Source organism: Fonsecaea nubica, assembly GCF_001646965.1.
Source record: "Fonsecaea nubica strain CBS 269.64 chromosome Unknown Scaff22, whole genome shotgun sequence".
Classification (NCBI taxonomy): domain Eukaryota; kingdom Fungi; phylum Ascomycota; class Eurotiomycetes; order Chaetothyriales; family Herpotrichiellaceae; genus Fonsecaea; species Fonsecaea nubica.
The window spans coordinates 23,922-39,597 of record NW_019173695.1 but is presented as its reverse complement, the minus strand read 5'-3'; the positions used below and the strand labels follow the sequence as shown (position 1 = coordinate 39,597).

Genomic DNA, 15,676 nt, shown 5'->3' with positions numbered 1-15,676 from the left:
CGCAGGACGGCGTCACGTGTAGTTGCCTGGCAGCTCTTGCCGCAGTGTCCCGATCTTCTGGAAGCGCAACGACGTAAAAATTAATGGAATCTATGTATGTGCTGTGTATATGCTGTGTGGTGCTGACAACAAACCACTCACCAAAATCAAGACCAGTTTCCCAGGAGATCATGACAGAAACGACCGTCAGTGCAGAGTAATGCCAAACCCAACCCAAGCCTTCATGAATGTGCCCTGCCCTTCGTAAATTGCGACCGGTAGCCCTCCCACCTTCTTGTGCTGTAGACGGACTCCTGAATAGTAGCAGGGATAGCATGTACTTTTCCCCTCGCGCCCATTTCCTCTCCGCGCATTTCCCAGCACCCGTCTAGAACCCGCCAAAAGAACTGGTCGTCATGTTCAAAATTACAAACTTCGTCTCGTCGTCACCTGTCATTCCCCATTTTGTGTAATGCGAGAGTGGCCGGATTGTCGGTTCAAGGTGTATTCACTGGAAAGAATTGTCCAAGTAAGAAACGCTGAAGGCCCTGCCTTCTCAGTAGTCGGTCCACTCTGCGTAAGACTCAGTCGAGAGATCATGTCGGATCATTGGACGTTGGCCGGCTAGTCACATATGGACCGACTGACCCTCAAAAGAATCCATAAAGTTCCAATCGATATCTCCCGAGCTTAACCTCGGATGGGGATCGAGATTGTAGCCAAGAAGTGCCGTCCTTGCATGTGGATCGACCTCGTTGCTACCAAAGCTGTGTTCGGAGCCTACCGGGAACTGTTGTCCGGGAAAGGCTGGCAAGAAGTCTTCTGATCCGTGAGCGGGTTCGGAATAGAGGCTGCTTCTCATCCCAGACTGCCATTGCATGGGTGCGACGAAAGAGCCCGGGGTGTCTGGTTGTGAGTAAGCTCCATGTACTAGAGCCGGATTCGAAAGTGCCTGAAACGCGGTCGGCTGTGCGAGATCCATTTGATGGCTGGTCGGGGTCGGAATGCTGAATTTCGCGTTGGGCGGTGTTGATCCGTTCGAGTAAGTCCTCCTGACCTGACCTTGCTGAGCCTTTTGGCGGTCCAGAGCAGCCTTCATCCGCTTCCGGATAATGGCATTGCTGCGTTCCAAGGCGGGCATGGTACTCGACGTCTTTTGTAGAACCTCTAGAAGGAAGCTCAGACCATTCTTTTGTGCTGCCACCGCCGGATCCTCGCCTGGTTGGTATTCCCTCTCGAAGCGCAGCACGGCTATAGTTGCGGCAATGTAAACACTGTAGGTATTGAGATATGAAACGTGGTTAAGTCCAAAAGTATTCGCTTGTAGCATGATGAGATCGTGTATGGCACCTGTTGCCTGTATGCACATTTGCCACGACCGGGCGGGGCCTGGCGCGCTCATGTCTCGTGCTCCAAGCACAACCGGCCGGTGTAGAAGGATCACTGTCGTATGGTAAAGTAGATTCAGGGACATGATGTGCACCGGTGGTGCTAGAGATGGCATTTGGTCGGGATTGATTCGCAGATGAGGTGGTAGGGAAATGAGCCAGTCTCGTAGGTCGCGCGAGATTCTCACGAAAGGTGCCTCGCTGGCTGCTTTGGCCTCTGCCGAATGATCTTCCTCTTCCACTTCACGACGAGCGGCCGCCTCCGAGGAATATATATTGTGCATTAAATCGTTGAGAATCACGCAGATTTTGCACAGCTGGCGGAAACATGAGACCACATAGCCAGGACATGGAGGGTAATTGGGGGCGTTTGCGAGTTCAGGCGTTGGCGTCTCTCCGTAGTATGGCGCCCACAGGTCACTATCACTATAGTCGTCCATAAATGTAAGGGGCACTTCGTCGGTGTTGGGCGTAAAACCAGGCATGCGGCCCAGATACAAGGACAGTATCTTATCCCATGTATAGCAGCTCCAGAACAGTCGCTTTCGAATTTCGATGTCTTCTGCCGTCAGGCTCTTCACGAATGTCTGGAGTTTGTCGCTGGGGAGATGGATACCCATGTCCAAAGCCATGCGGAACGCGACTCCTGAAAATGTCCATGCTTGGGAAGATCTCCCAAACACAACTTCTCTCGCGGACTGTTGCAGGAGGGCTTGAATGGTTGGGATAGAGCTGTTTTTCAGCATATCCATGCCCAAGCCAAATCGCGCTTCGTCTGTCATTTTCTGCATAAACTCTCCGGCGCTCATCGAACTTCCCACGGGGCTGTGCTGGCTCAGTACACTATGGTATTGGTCCTGATAGACGTCATGGTTCAGAAACCTGGCAGAATGAGCGTGGACGACCTAGATTACAATCAACACATTGTTCGATCCTCAAATATCTGTAAAATTTGTGCCATACCTTTAACAAGGATTCTGAAAAGTAGGGCGGATCCTGGGCGCCTGGAGTATTCAGATCCACCATGGCCATGCCTCTCGTAAATGCTGGCCTGTACACAAACAGAAACAACGGATGCTGCCAACACCAGTGATACTTGAGTAGTTCGTGGGAAATTTCCTTTGGTACATTGGTCTTTGCGGCACCATTCGCTATTGCGAACGGTTCAATCTGTCTTTGGTGAGTGGCATTCAAGATCAGGTCGCGTTTCACACGTTGGTCTTCGTGGATATTCCCATTGTAACTGAGTTGGGCTGCTATCGGCGGATGATGGCGCTGACTTGAGGGTGGTTCATGAATGGGAGACGTCGAGTTGTGGAATGTAACACTTCCGCTTTCGTCCACACTAATGTCGGCTTCCCACTTGACATGTCGATTTCGATGCGCCAATGCTTGACCTGAACTTTGAGACCCGGCTGTTTCGCTGGCGGGTGATGCTGAGGGCAGCTTCTTGTCATCGTGAGACCCGGCCTGGCCGTATCCATTAGTTACCTCTGGTGGCAGAAGTACAATGAAGGGGCTATTTCATACCCTACTTAGCCAAACTTGAGTTTTGGCCTGTCGCAGTTGCGCTTTTAGTTCTTGGATTTCCTCCTCTAAAGATCGCACGTAGGCGAGTGAGGGTGGTTTGTCGTAGTGACAGTCGTCCTTGTATGCGATACACCTACAACAACCGTCTCAGAATGGTTGCACGACGTAATATGTATTGGGCCTTGGGGGATAACTCACGTGGTGCATTTGGGTGTTTTCCCGTCGCATTTCGACTTTTGGCAAGTTAGCAATTTATGCGAAATGCTTCTTGGGGCCAGCACTTGTCCCATCTTCTGACGGGCTTAAGATAGAACAAGAGGGGAGGAGGGTTGGACGTTGACTACCTTTCTTCTACGGCATCCAGCGCATGTCGACTTGCGATGCTTGGATTTTGGTTTCTGTTCGACTTCGGAAGGCATGTTGTGAGCGTGAGGTGACAGGAGGTTAGATCGGAGACTTGCGAGGATTGGGAGGGCAGAGAAACAGTCAAAGAATCAAGTTGACTTCATGATCAAAGCCTCGTAGGGCGATGAGGGACTTTGAATGGCTTTCTCCTCACGAGATCAGAATCAGAATTGGAGATAGGTCCGTCAGCAAAAGTGCCAACCCCTGTCCGGTGTCTGGAGAGCTAGGATATTTTTTCATACACAGGCGGGCATGGGGAGGCAAGGTCTAGCTTAGCGTCATACGAGGCCGATTGACGGGGCAAGCAGACCAGACAAGTCTGGATAGAACAGGCCAGGGTCAAAAACTCTGCGGGATGGCGGATGAGCAGTTAGGATGATACTAGCCAAAAGGCGTGCGCTGGGAAGGGAAAGTACCATCTGATGCTGAGTTACTTCTCTTTCCGGAACAGCAGACAATACAAGCGGATGCCACATTTTTCTTTCTCGAGTATGAGTTCAGAGCGCCCGGGGGGGCGAAGTTGGTGTGGGTTCGTTTGAAGCTTAGGGCAACGAGTAGTGGGAGGTCGGGGTTGAGTGTGGATGATAGACGACGCAGGGCTGCGGTGGGATGACGAGTTCGCTCGGTCTGGTGGTTGTGCCCTCTCTTGCCTAAATCTCTATCCCTTCGTCTTTCTCTCGTCTCCAAAACGGCTCTTTTAGTTGGACTAGAAGGGGCAGAAGGTAATGGACCAGTCAAACGGGGAAGCAGCCAATACTGGAGCTGGGTTGACATAGCCGAAGCCACAGCGAACACGCAACCTCCCGGCCGGGCACCAGGCCAACAACGCAGGGGAGGTGGGAGGAAATGGAGTAGCGTGAGCAGGGATCGATGATGAGGATCTGAGGGAAGGCCGAGCCGTGTCGCAAGATGCAGCCGCGCCGAGCAACACACCTCCCCAAAGCGTCAAAGGGCAGAGGAGCTTGAACACTTGACGCGAATGACCGGTTTTTGACAAATTGCCTGCCGCTTTGACCAAGCTTTTTGGGAGGAAGAATGTTGAATAGTCGTAAGAGAGCGCTAGAGCGGTAAGTAGTACGAGTTAGTCCAATTACAAGGAGGTGAGGTACTCGCAGGTGGTGATTACGGGGATAACCAGGCGTCAGGGCAAGTGAGAAACACTAGAGAAGGGGATAGATCGGGTTCAAATGACATGCGATGCATTAGCGGGGAGTGGCGCTAGTGGCGCTAATGGAGTTAGCGTCGCTAGTCAAATGTGTGCCCAATAGAAACAGACAGAGAGCAAGATTCTTACTTGGAATGGGATTTGTTGCGAGAAGCCATCATTAATTACTACTAGAGGGCATCTACCAGTAGGTTTGTATGAGTACGTACCTCACCGGGGGAGACAGTATTGGGAGATGTACAAGCTACAAGTCCATAACAACTCTGACAATCCACGAGATACCGAGTACAAGCACTAACGCTATTATCAAACTCGCACTAGTCAGAAAAAGGAAGGTGGTGGAAGGAGTATCTGGGTGGTGGTGTGTGCTTCAAGACGAAAATCCAAACCTAAAGAGAGAGTTTCTTCTTCTCCAAAACGCTAACCACCGCCAACTTTCTCTGAACGAACCAACCATATACAAGTAAAACGGCCTTGACACGGACTGACTAACACGGCGTCGACTGCGACTACCGCCGACGCTGCTGTTATTGACACAAACACACCTCGCAAAGTGCTGCTTTCTCAACTGGCTTTTACGATCCCGAGGTATCCCATCACAAGTTCCTGTGGCTGATTTTTGATGCTCTTTCTACCCTTGGTCATCGGACAATGGGCCGAACAATTCAACGCGCGGTCATCTTGGACCCAGGCTGTTGGAAACCCACAGAGTTGCTAAGGAAAAAGACGGTCCAACTCGTGCCAGCTCGTGCCACCCCATTCATGACATATCCCTGGCAAGCCATGAGTTTCACAAAAACACGAGTCGGTCAGCGATAGGCCCTGCCACATTGCAAGGTCAAAATCCATATGCGGTTAGCGCCCCGCTCCTTCGCCCGACGGGGAACCAACCTCTAAAATCGTTCTCTAGCCTTGTGCTCACCGAGGTCTGTACTTGGTATTGATCGGTCACATGGTAATGAATACGAGGTAAGTATTCTACGAGGTACTCGGAACTCGGTTCAGCCTGTCCAGTTCCTGGTGCCCGTTGTGAATACCTGGTATCTCAGGAGGCTTACAACTTTACACCACACTTAGTCATGGTAAACTTGTTCTGCAGGCGCCGGGTCATCCGCAAGCATGAAAATTCTTTGGGTTTTTCCTTCACACTTCCAGAACGTCCAAATCCAGGTCTGGTAGGAAAGCTTGCTGCTTTTTCCTAGTGTTGTTGCGGATCCGCACCGTCGATCTCTGGGCTGCCAGGACTCGCACTTCCGGTGAACGAATACGGACCTGATGGCCCAATTAATCCAAGGGGTACTGGGGTTCTGTCCCAAGGTGCCCAAGGATAGCACTGGTCAGCACTCTATTCGATATAAGCACTATGTGCCTCCCGCTTGTTCCCTGCCTGACGGTTCAACGTCTGCTGAGTTGGCTCCCTTGATTGCCACGAGGGGGCCAAGTTACCAACCACTCTCAGTGCACAGGCACCACTAGCACTGACTTGATGTGATCCAGTAAACAAGCAGGCAAGGTCCCAACCATTATCGCCACATTGTTTCCCTTGTCCACTAGCCCCCTTCTGGAGCTTTTTGCTCTGGAGAATCCCGGTCGATTTTCGAGCCACCGACCAAACCTCGGAATAGCACACAGGGTGCAACCATGCCTTTCCCCATCGTCCATGTCGCCCAATCCGACACGGTCTACCTAATAAACTTCCGGGTTATAGGTAAAACAATCTGCCAAAATCTGCATCAAACACATTGTCGGATATTCATTGTCCAGCCTGACTAATCTTTGTATAGTGACATTGCGCTCAACGGCGCTGATATCCTACGTTCTAAGGGCAGAACCGGGGGCGCTGAAAACAAGGCTAACGAAACCTGGCCCGTTTCTGCTGTCTCCGACGTCAACAGAACATTTCGAGATTTCCACTCCATCTCGATTTTCGTGAACCAATTGTTTCATGTCAATGATAGGCGCTCCGAGCCGTCGTTCCACAAGAGCAACGAGGTTCTAGTAGGATCATCACCCACTTTAGCAGACGACGTCTGCATCTCTAAAATTGGCACATCTCGAAATTGGTTGAGAACCTGTTGGACGACGTATGCAGGCTCTTCCGCTGCCAGAGAGTATGCGGAAAATGGTGCCCGTATCTTACAAATCAACTATTCACCAGGCTCGTGTACCCTTTGCATCGATGCTACAGTACATGCTGATGCTCAGCCTCCTGGCTTGCGAATCCCCCAATGCCATCTATGATGACACGTTTGAGGAATGACCTGGACAGACTGGTATTGGCCAATTGCAACCCCCCGGCTTCCTCTGCACGTAGTGACGTCGAGTTCGAGTCAATCTCAAGAGAGTCAGCACATTCGCACCAGTGGCCTGAAAGGAATTACTCTCTGTAGTCTTGGAGGATGGCTACGAAAGGGCCAAGGCGGACAACTCACAGGCCAGGCTTGTCAGGCTTTTCAGGCTCGGTAGGGTACCTTGGATACACTGACCGCCCATGCGTTCAAAGTTTCAGAGCCGATATCCGGGGTTCTGCGACGGATCGACGCCCACCTATTGCTACATGCACCACTGAACTTAGTCATTCGACCACTTCGACCTAGTGCACGCAGAATGCGTGCCAAAAAGGCTAAATTGCCCCTCTTCATGCACACGGCGACGTGACCAAAAGTACGTTCCCAAGTGGCAGGAAGGGATGTGCTGTCAGCCACTTACAGGCGGGTCTATCCTCTCTGAATCCGACATGGGCAGAGAAAGCGCGCATGAGAGGCATGGTTGTCAAGGTCTTGCGGTGGTCTCCTCGATCAAATGAGTGGATGAACTTATACATGTATTGTCTCGACACACTGCTTCTCATGTTCTGGACCACTTATTCCCATTTTTCCGGTCGAGATCATGGATGGCAAGCAAATCCCCAAGCTGTCTCTGACCCACGGCTTCCTCAGGCTGCCTTCAACGCCAAGCGGAAATCGGCGATAGGTGGTTCCTGCTGTCCTAGGTCAATAACCTGAGGCCGATCAAGAGAGACAGAGAGACGGAAAGAGAAGATGTATATGAGCCTTTCTTCTTTCGTCCTCGTACTAATTGTGGTGTCGTGAAGCCATGACTTTGCCATAATCTATCACCATGGGCCCATCGTATTTGCCCCGCGTGGAGAGGAGTTTACCACCAGGATCATCGCGTAGAGTGATGTATCCCAAGGTCTTCAAGCAAAGAAAAGTAGGTCGTGTTGCGAGCTGCTCGCCACCACTACGCATACAAACTCTAGTCCGCTCGGTCCTTCCACTGCTCAGCTTGTCAACTTTCTCTGGCTCCAGACTTGAAAGGCGGGGGTTATCATGCCGTTGGTCCTAGAGCACCTCGTCGTCGTCCAAATCCTACCAGCGACAGTGGTTGCTTAGGCCTCTGTGTTGGCCCTCCGGGGAGTCGCCGGTTAGTCGCACCTGTAGGTGTACATGTGTACCTCTTATTCCGCCGCACAGGGCTTCAGAGGTGGCGCAGATTGTAGACATGTTGTTCCCAGGTACTGTACATAAGTCTTGCCGAATCCTTCTGGTTCCCAAACTCTTGATTTCCCTGCTGTGGTCTGCGGGCCAGGCAAGCATGGCAAGGCAGATTCTGCAGAGACAAACACCTGACCAAGTTGCGCTTGGACTTCGACTCCTCCACAAGAATCCTTGGATCCTTTCCGTCTGAGGCTGTGACATCTTCAGCCTCCTCGTCCAAGTAGGAGTTGAGCGTCATTTTGCTATGGTGTCACGTAGTTTTCCTTTCACCTGCCGAAGAGCAAGAGAAACTGATTTCGCGGATCTCCTGACGGTTGTCGCAGTGTCCTGACGCGGTCATTTCCATTGATTTTTTGTGACATGCGATTCATGTGCTGCTAACTGCCTCTTCATCGTTAGACTCTTGCTTCTGCTGACTTCGCAGGCTGGACAAGGGGCGAGGGGTTTCCTCAAGAGCGACTGTCATGGAACTTTTGTTGGTGCGCCAGTCCCTTCTGTGTCTCCGACACTCCCTCTCCAACGCCTCTCCACATTGTTTTCCACTGCTTGTTCCTCTTCATGCTTACCCACTGGGCATTCACAGATTCCTTAGCCTCGCTGCGGCACACGGAAACTTCATGCGAGAATGGAATCCAAATATTCCCCTCCCGAAAGTCTACTCTCCTTCGCCACAGGCCAGCCAGTCGTTCGCGCTCTCAACCTGACCCCTCAGGGCACGCATGACATTGCTCACCAGCAGTAGCGCAATCCAGCAACGTCCTCGGTGCTGATCGACCCTTTTCTTCCCTCCTTGTCGATGCCCCAAAACGTCGCCGAAATGCTTCTACCTTGCTCAAGGGTGTCACAGACGATATACCTGCTCTTACTCTCGCACACACTCGTTCCTCAACCGGGTCACGGCTACCCACGATCCACACGATGAAGAATTCACAAATAATAGAAAGGATGTCTAGTGCTCCAGGAACCTTGAACGAGGAAGAAGTTGGGACTACCAACCTCCAGGAGACAAGCCGAGAGTTACTGAACCCCCGGCCGTCTGAAGATCCGCAGGATCCTCTCAACTGGCCTCTGTGGCTTAAGGTTGGTTTACAACTTCTGTGATTGAGGCCGGGAACTTCTGTTGATCTTGAACAGATTCTTATATTGACCCAGACGTCTCTTTTGGCTGCGATTGGTGGTCTGAACACAGCTGCAATCAACCCCGCAGTGGTGTTGCTGGCCCAAGACTTTGGCATCAGCAAAGTTGCCGCTTCGTATCAGACGTGAGTCTTAACTTGACAACACCTCCTTGGTCCACCGGCAACTGACTTGTGAGAAGCACCGTCTGCATAGCGCTCAATGGTATAGCCCCGTGGCTATGGATCCCACTCTCCAACAAATACGGTAGACGACCTGTCTACTTGGCCACAACCTTCTTGGGCTTCATTTCCGCCCTAGGCTGCGCCTATACCCAAACATATGGCCAACTTATCGCTGCCCGAGTCTTCAATGGCTTGTTTCCGGTCGCCTTTGCCTTGGGTGCTGCCACTGTCACCGACTTGTTTTTCTATCACCAGCGCGGCAGAGCGATGGGTTTCTTCACTGTGACCATGGTCAATGGGAGCCACCTGGCTCCAATAGTCGGAGGTTTGCTGGGCGAATACTGCGGCTGGCGATGGATCTTCAAATTTGTGGCTATTGTCGACGCGGTAATGTTGATTACAGCCTTCTTCTGTCTTCCGGAGACTCTCTATCTCAGGAAAAGGGATGTCGACACCTCGCGGCCAGACTTGTTAAAGTCGCTGACTGAGCATCGGCCGCGGTTCACCAAAGGAGTATACTTTTCCCGCATGCGCCTGCGTTCGAACTTCCCAGAACTGAGGTTGAGACCTAATCAGTTTGTACTTCCGGCGTTGAAGATGGTCAAATACCCCTCAGTGTTATTTCCGGCTCTCTATTACGCCACCATGTATGGTTTTGCATCCATTGTGCCTGCGGTGACTGTCGCCGTAATATTCACAGAGTTCTTCCATTGGAACACTTTGACTATCGGCCTCACTTTCGGTGCAGCTCTAACCATCGGAGGGATCCTTGGCGAATGTGTTGCGGGCTGGGTCGTTGATCGCATTGTCACGGCGGAACGAAAGCGACTAGGTCGTGACCCGGAACCAGAAGTTCGACTCAAAGCCATCTGGATGGGCGAGATCATTATCCCCGCTGGTCTTCTGATCTATGGCTTCTGCCTACAATACCGTACGGTGTGGATTGCGCCCATACTTGGCATGGGCATCGCGTGCTTTGGCCTGCAAATCATCACGACAACCACTTACACGTACGCGATTGACTGTTACCGGACAGAAAGCAGTGAGGTCGCACAGCTGTTCAATTTTATTCGCCAGGAAATTGGGTTCACTTTCGCCTTCTATGTTGTCCACCTGGGGAACAAGATCGGCTATCAGTGGACCTTCCTGATGTTCGCCCTTATTGGGGGGGTATTGGCATTTGCACCGATGCTTTTCATCATCTACAAAGGAGAAGAGTGGAGAAAGAGACTCGGAAAGCCCGTGGGTGTCAACATCCTTGACAAGATGATGGAGACAATGGACAAGCATGATCATGACTCTGGATGAAACAACCTCGAGCAAGCCTAACGGACGCGATGAGATATCGCTTATGAAATACATGAGGGAATGAAAGACGGACATGGGATTCTGAAATCCCATACCACTAACAACAGCCCTGTCAAGCAGTACCTCAGCTAATGCAAGTCATCCGCAATCGTGTGCCAGATCTCTGCAAGGCAGATGCAGCAGGATCTCGGCACGACCCCGCGGGAAAGCACTCTCAGAGCTGCACGTCAGTTGTACATATACATATACGGGGGGCCATCTCACTAACAGATCTCGGTGACCTGATGGTGTCATTCCGAAGCGAGGATGGCGCCAGCTGGCCGGGTGTTCTGCGTGGGAAGGTGGTGTCCTGAAGCTTCTTGCTGGATCCCGGAGATTTTGCTGGTCCATCCTCCCCTCCCCTTGGATGGACCCCCAATAGGTGTGGAAGAAGGTCCGCCCGGAGGGACTCCGGAGCGCATCCTCGACCAACCACCAGTCTATCTTTCGTCGTTTAAACCCCGGGTGGCTTAGAACCAGCTCTGTTGAAGAGCCATACAGCGGCGCTGTCACCCTACAATGTCCGTGTATATCCGCAGGGAGTTGTTGTGGTGGTGTGAACCTCTGTTCATGTCAGCTAGCTCTGCCGTAGGGGAGCACTGCAACAGAAGAATGGTATAATATGACAAGAGGAGGCGCTTCTAGACAGATGCTCTCCGTCCGTCGTCGGTAGGTTAGGCCGCTAGGACCTCGATATCAGAATCCAGAAACGTTCTCCGGATACTCGACGCTGGCACTGACATGGCACGGAGATATATGCGTCAATATGTTCTTGCCGTGCAGCCAGTTTCAAGCCGAGTACCGATCGTCGAGACCACTGCGGACATACTTGACCGAGAAGGTAATCAAGCACGCTTGTATCTCTGGCGAGCTACTTCTCTAGGTATCTGGTGCATGGACAACCCGCTTTTCTTGGAACTATAGGCCTCCAAAAAGCATACAACCATCATTCTTTGAAGTCCGAAATATCATGAGTTAGAGTTGTTGTCTTGCCAAAGTCGTGGGTCCGGAAGGCGTATGGCTGGAACGTCTTGAGCGCTTGAGGAGTGCTCTTTCTTTGCTTCCTGGCACAAAGCAGATTGTTCTCCCACCTCATTGGCAATCCGGGCTAAGTTGACCTGCGTCTATATGGTTTGTGTCTTCAAGAAAATGCCACAGTGGACCGTCGACGGTCATCTTGCTGCTATACGGGGTACCATCTCTCAAGAGTCATGGCCCAGAATGATTCACATGATCAGAACGGATACGAACGGGGATTGTGCGCCACGAGATTACTTATAACATGCTACCCTTGCTTGTGTTCGAGTCATTGCCTGAGTGGGGAGGTCTGTCCGTCTGTTGCACTATCGAGCAGTAGACCTGTCGGAACATGGCCGCTCTCCGAGACTCGAGATAGCCGCGGCGGTAAAAGCGACTTGCTCACACGAGATTCTCGAGGGTCTCCCAAGGGTCGGACCTTAAGCCCTCTGTGGAGTTCTCGCACATACCCCGGTCTTCAAGATCGAGATACCAGACCAGGGTATGGCGGCGCTTGAAGGAAGTCTCGAGCGGAGCGATGCCACCAATCGAGTACCTCTCGAAGCTCTCGACCCAAGCTGGGAGCGTGAGTACGAGTAAGAGATGGGGATCACCCCACTCTAGGAGGGTTCGGGAAACGTGCCCGCTGCCAGCACAAGCGAAACAAAGACAAGACAGGGCAAGAAAAGACAGGCATTCGCGCATGGGAGAGCATGAAAGGTACCTATGCCGGCCTATCTGGGCAGGTGGTGTCTCCCAATAAAGGACAAGTACACACTGCCAGTCAGTGCCAGGACCGGAACCAGGACCCAGTCCGTGTTCCGGTGAGGTTAGGAGACGTTTGGAGTGAGTACAAAGGTGAGGTAAGCATGAAGGGGGATCCAGAGGCAGGGGGGATACGCGGTAAAAGACGGGGGCAGAGAGGGAAGGGAGTTTCTCGTTGAATCAAGATTCTGGGTCCCCGGACACTCGCCGGCCGAGGGGAAGGAGGGGAGGAGAGACCAAGGGTGACAGAGTATATATACTTCAAGCGTACGAGGTATGTAAGAGCAACTCCAAGTATGTGCTAACCAGGCAACTAGGACAAGCAACTCGATATATAAAATAGAAAACAAGAAGTGACGCGCGGAATGCGTGATGAGAGAAAAGAGCTTCCCTCCATTCTTCTTGCTTGGTACTTACTTACTGGGAATCGACGTACTTCATTCAACCTGGGGCCCCGAGCCCGATGCCTCGAGGATACGAGACAACACCCAGAAACATACCGAGCATGCTCTGCATGGGACATAGAGGGGACAATATGTTTCGAGTACGTCGTCGAGTCTGGGATTGTGGTCCTTCCGTGGGGTAAGTAATATAGACAGAAACCCTGCGAGGATATGGGATGTCCGATGGGGGACGCATCATGATCTATACCCAGAGCCAGCAACCAGGAACCCAGCCACCAGATCTGGTGGGAGTCTCCATATATACATATACGCACATGTATGTACAAGCCTACAATAACCCAAAAACAATAAACAAAAAGTGTACGGTAAACGATAGGTAAAACACAAGTTATATACCTAGCTACACATCTATTTCCCCATCACAAACAAACCAGAACACACCTTGTCCATCTCCCTGCTCCGCCTCCTCTCATGGGTCCAGTCACACCTGAGACATTGGTCTCAACGGGACGGGGAAAAGTGGATAGACCAGAAGATCACTGGGGACTGCTTTTCTTGATGTTTTGTGCATCGCTGCTTTATCACTGTGGAGCACTACGATATATGTATGTCCCTGTACTACGAAACGGCTGCACCCGGTACCAGTCCTCCATATACCGATACTCTAGTCTTTTGACGTCTGAATCCAGCCCGTGTCTCTCAACCTCCTCTCGGCACTAGGCTCTCAGCGGCCTCGTTAGGCCCCAATATCTTCATTCGTGCCAGTCCCCAAGGTCAAACCTAGCATTTCCACTCACAGCTCGCATGACTCTCCGATGACTACTGTCGTTGCCTGCTTCGAAATTCTCCTCTCCCACGCGATCGGCCTCGAGCTCGTCCCTCCACACATCATCCGCAGTTGGCGAGAATGGCTCTACTCGATCTCCGCCAGTAGCGGCAGCGTTAGCGTCGAGCGCCCGCTGTGTAAACCGGCTTTCGTCCCTCAACCTCAACCGCTGCAAACGAACTCCTTCAGCATGAGCACTTCTCGTCAACTCCCTGTTCCGTCGTTCACGAAGATTGATGGCTCGAGCAGTTGGGCTTTGCTGTGCGCCTTCCTGGTCCCACCCCTGTCGACCATGGTACGTAACTGAGGTCGATCCGATACGGAGCATGCCAGGTGGTGCGGTATACGCGGCTTCTTGCTCAGTGACCAAAGGATGTCTTGATGTGTCGGCCGGAGTCTGTGGCTGAGAGCTTGCAGGGAGTGAATCATTGTACACCGTATACGAATTCCCGTCCAGATATTGATGTCTGTAAAGAGGCGGTTCGGTACGTGAGAGGGAAGCAGCATTGCGGATTGGTGATGGTGTACTGGGTAATCGAGTGGAGCCCAGAGAAGACGGTGGCTCCTCGAAGTAGTCCCTGCCTGGTGTCTGTAGAAAAGGAGGGGAGCTTGGCATATCTGTGAAGGAATACATCTGTGCGAGAATATCGCTGCTTCGACGCCTTTCTACGGTAGAATGGGTGATGCTGGGACTGAGCACGTCCGTCGGACTATCCCCCGGCGGTGACTTTGTCGGTGGACTCGCAAACGAGATGTCTTGAGCTGAAGATGTGCGAGTCGTAGGATGCATCGGGGATGGCAGCTCGAAAGGCATACTCTCCCCAGAGTCGTCCAAGGAGATCCGATTCATCCCATCTATGACATGACCCTGTGTCAATGTATCCGCAAGAGAGTCTCGCTCGGAGGACTGATATGGGTAGGTATGGCTTCGCCGCTTGTATTTCCTACGTATTGGAGTATGAGTTGGCGCAGGAACAGGTCGACCCTCTCCTGGTTCGGTAGGAGGAGGCTCTGGTGATGCTGCCTCAGCAAACCGAAGTAGCGAGCTCTTACGAGGAGCATGTGGATTGACGTACAGGGTTGGTGGGATAGATCTCGGGGACCCGAGGCTGCTGATGTTTCCCGTCTCCTGCACAAGCGCGTTTGGAACGAAGTCTTGGAGATCGTCTTGGGAGTCTTCAATCTCTGGGGGGAGATCGGGAAAGCTGGAAGTTGATCCGCTGCTGGACTCGGAGGAACCATGGCGGACAGGATCTCGCTTCTTGTCTTCTTGGCCACTTTCCTGCAAGGCTGGCTGGAGACGCAGGTAGGACAGTTCCGCGGTGCTCGAGATTGTCAGATCGAAGTCCCGTAAGCCAGGGTAGGCTGCATCTGCTGCAGCCTTGCGATAGTCGTTGAGATAGCGGATAATGTCATCTTTCTTGAAGCCTTGCCGCAGTAGACCTTGGTAGATTTCTGTTTGTCGGACATGGAAATCGATATCTCGCTCTGAGACGGATAGGCTGCTGGGCGGTAAGCGAATCATGATGCAGTACCGAGTAGTTAGTTAGTGATGAGAAAGGATTCGAGATACGAATCCGAGTTGATACGTGTGAGCCAGAAGTGGGTGGCTAATCTGACGAGGAGGAGGATAACTGCCATGGGTTGCATGCTGGTCGCTGGCAGTGACGGCACCGCCGCAGCATCCTCGTGGCACAATGGGATCAGGCAAGAGCGAAGAGCCATGCTATGGAAAGAGCTCGTCTCTGAGTCCCAGGTTGAGGACATGATGACAGCGAGGGTTGAAGCTGACATGGATGGGCTTGCGGGTGCAGGCACCGTTGAAGCTCTTTCGACACAACACATTCCTGCGACAACGGCCAGCCATCCATACCCATACGGTTACATAAAGAAGTCAAGAAGCTATCGATAGTTCATCACACTTATTCGGGAAGCTTTTCACGTACAAGTATGTGGATGCCATGAAACCCACACCTCGTTGTCGCAGTGGTCACATGAACTCCACCGCAATTTTGAGTCAATCTGCGCGGTCTTGACGAGGAAACATAA

General features: G+C 52.0%; 3 protein-coding genes across 3 annotated transcripts; 1 reads left to right on the top strand and 2 right to left on the bottom strand.

The window, feature by feature from the left end:
* Positions 1-607: 607 nt before the first annotated feature.
* On the bottom strand, positions 608-3,187 carry AYO20_04251 (hypothetical protein; the record flags this gene model as incomplete). The annotated part of the gene is made up of 4 exons (XM_022642549.1): positions 608-2,272; positions 2,331-2,837; positions 2,898-3,030; positions 3,096-3,187. The coding sequence occupies 4 exons, from the start codon at positions 3,185-3,187 to the stop codon at positions 608-610; spliced, it is 2,397 nt and encodes a 798-aa protein (XP_022501367.1).
* A 5,725-nt stretch (positions 3,188-8,912) lies between these two features.
* AYO20_04250 (hypothetical protein) lies at positions 8,913-10,576 on the top strand (the record flags this gene model as incomplete). The annotated part of the gene is made up of 3 exons (XM_022642548.1): positions 8,913-9,047; positions 9,102-9,229; positions 9,286-10,576. 3 exons carry the CDS (start codon positions 8,913-8,915, stop codon positions 10,574-10,576), a joined length of 1,554 nt encoding a protein of 517 aa, XP_022501366.1.
* Positions 10,577-13,553: 2,977 nt separating this feature from the next.
* AYO20_04249 (hypothetical protein) lies at positions 13,554-15,152 on the bottom strand (the record flags this gene model as incomplete). Its single annotated transcript, XM_022642547.1, has 1 exon — positions 13,554-15,152. One exon carries the CDS (start codon positions 15,150-15,152, stop codon positions 13,554-13,556), a length of 1,599 nt encoding a protein of 532 aa, XP_022501365.1.
* Between the last annotated feature and the right edge of the window lie 524 nt (positions 15,153-15,676).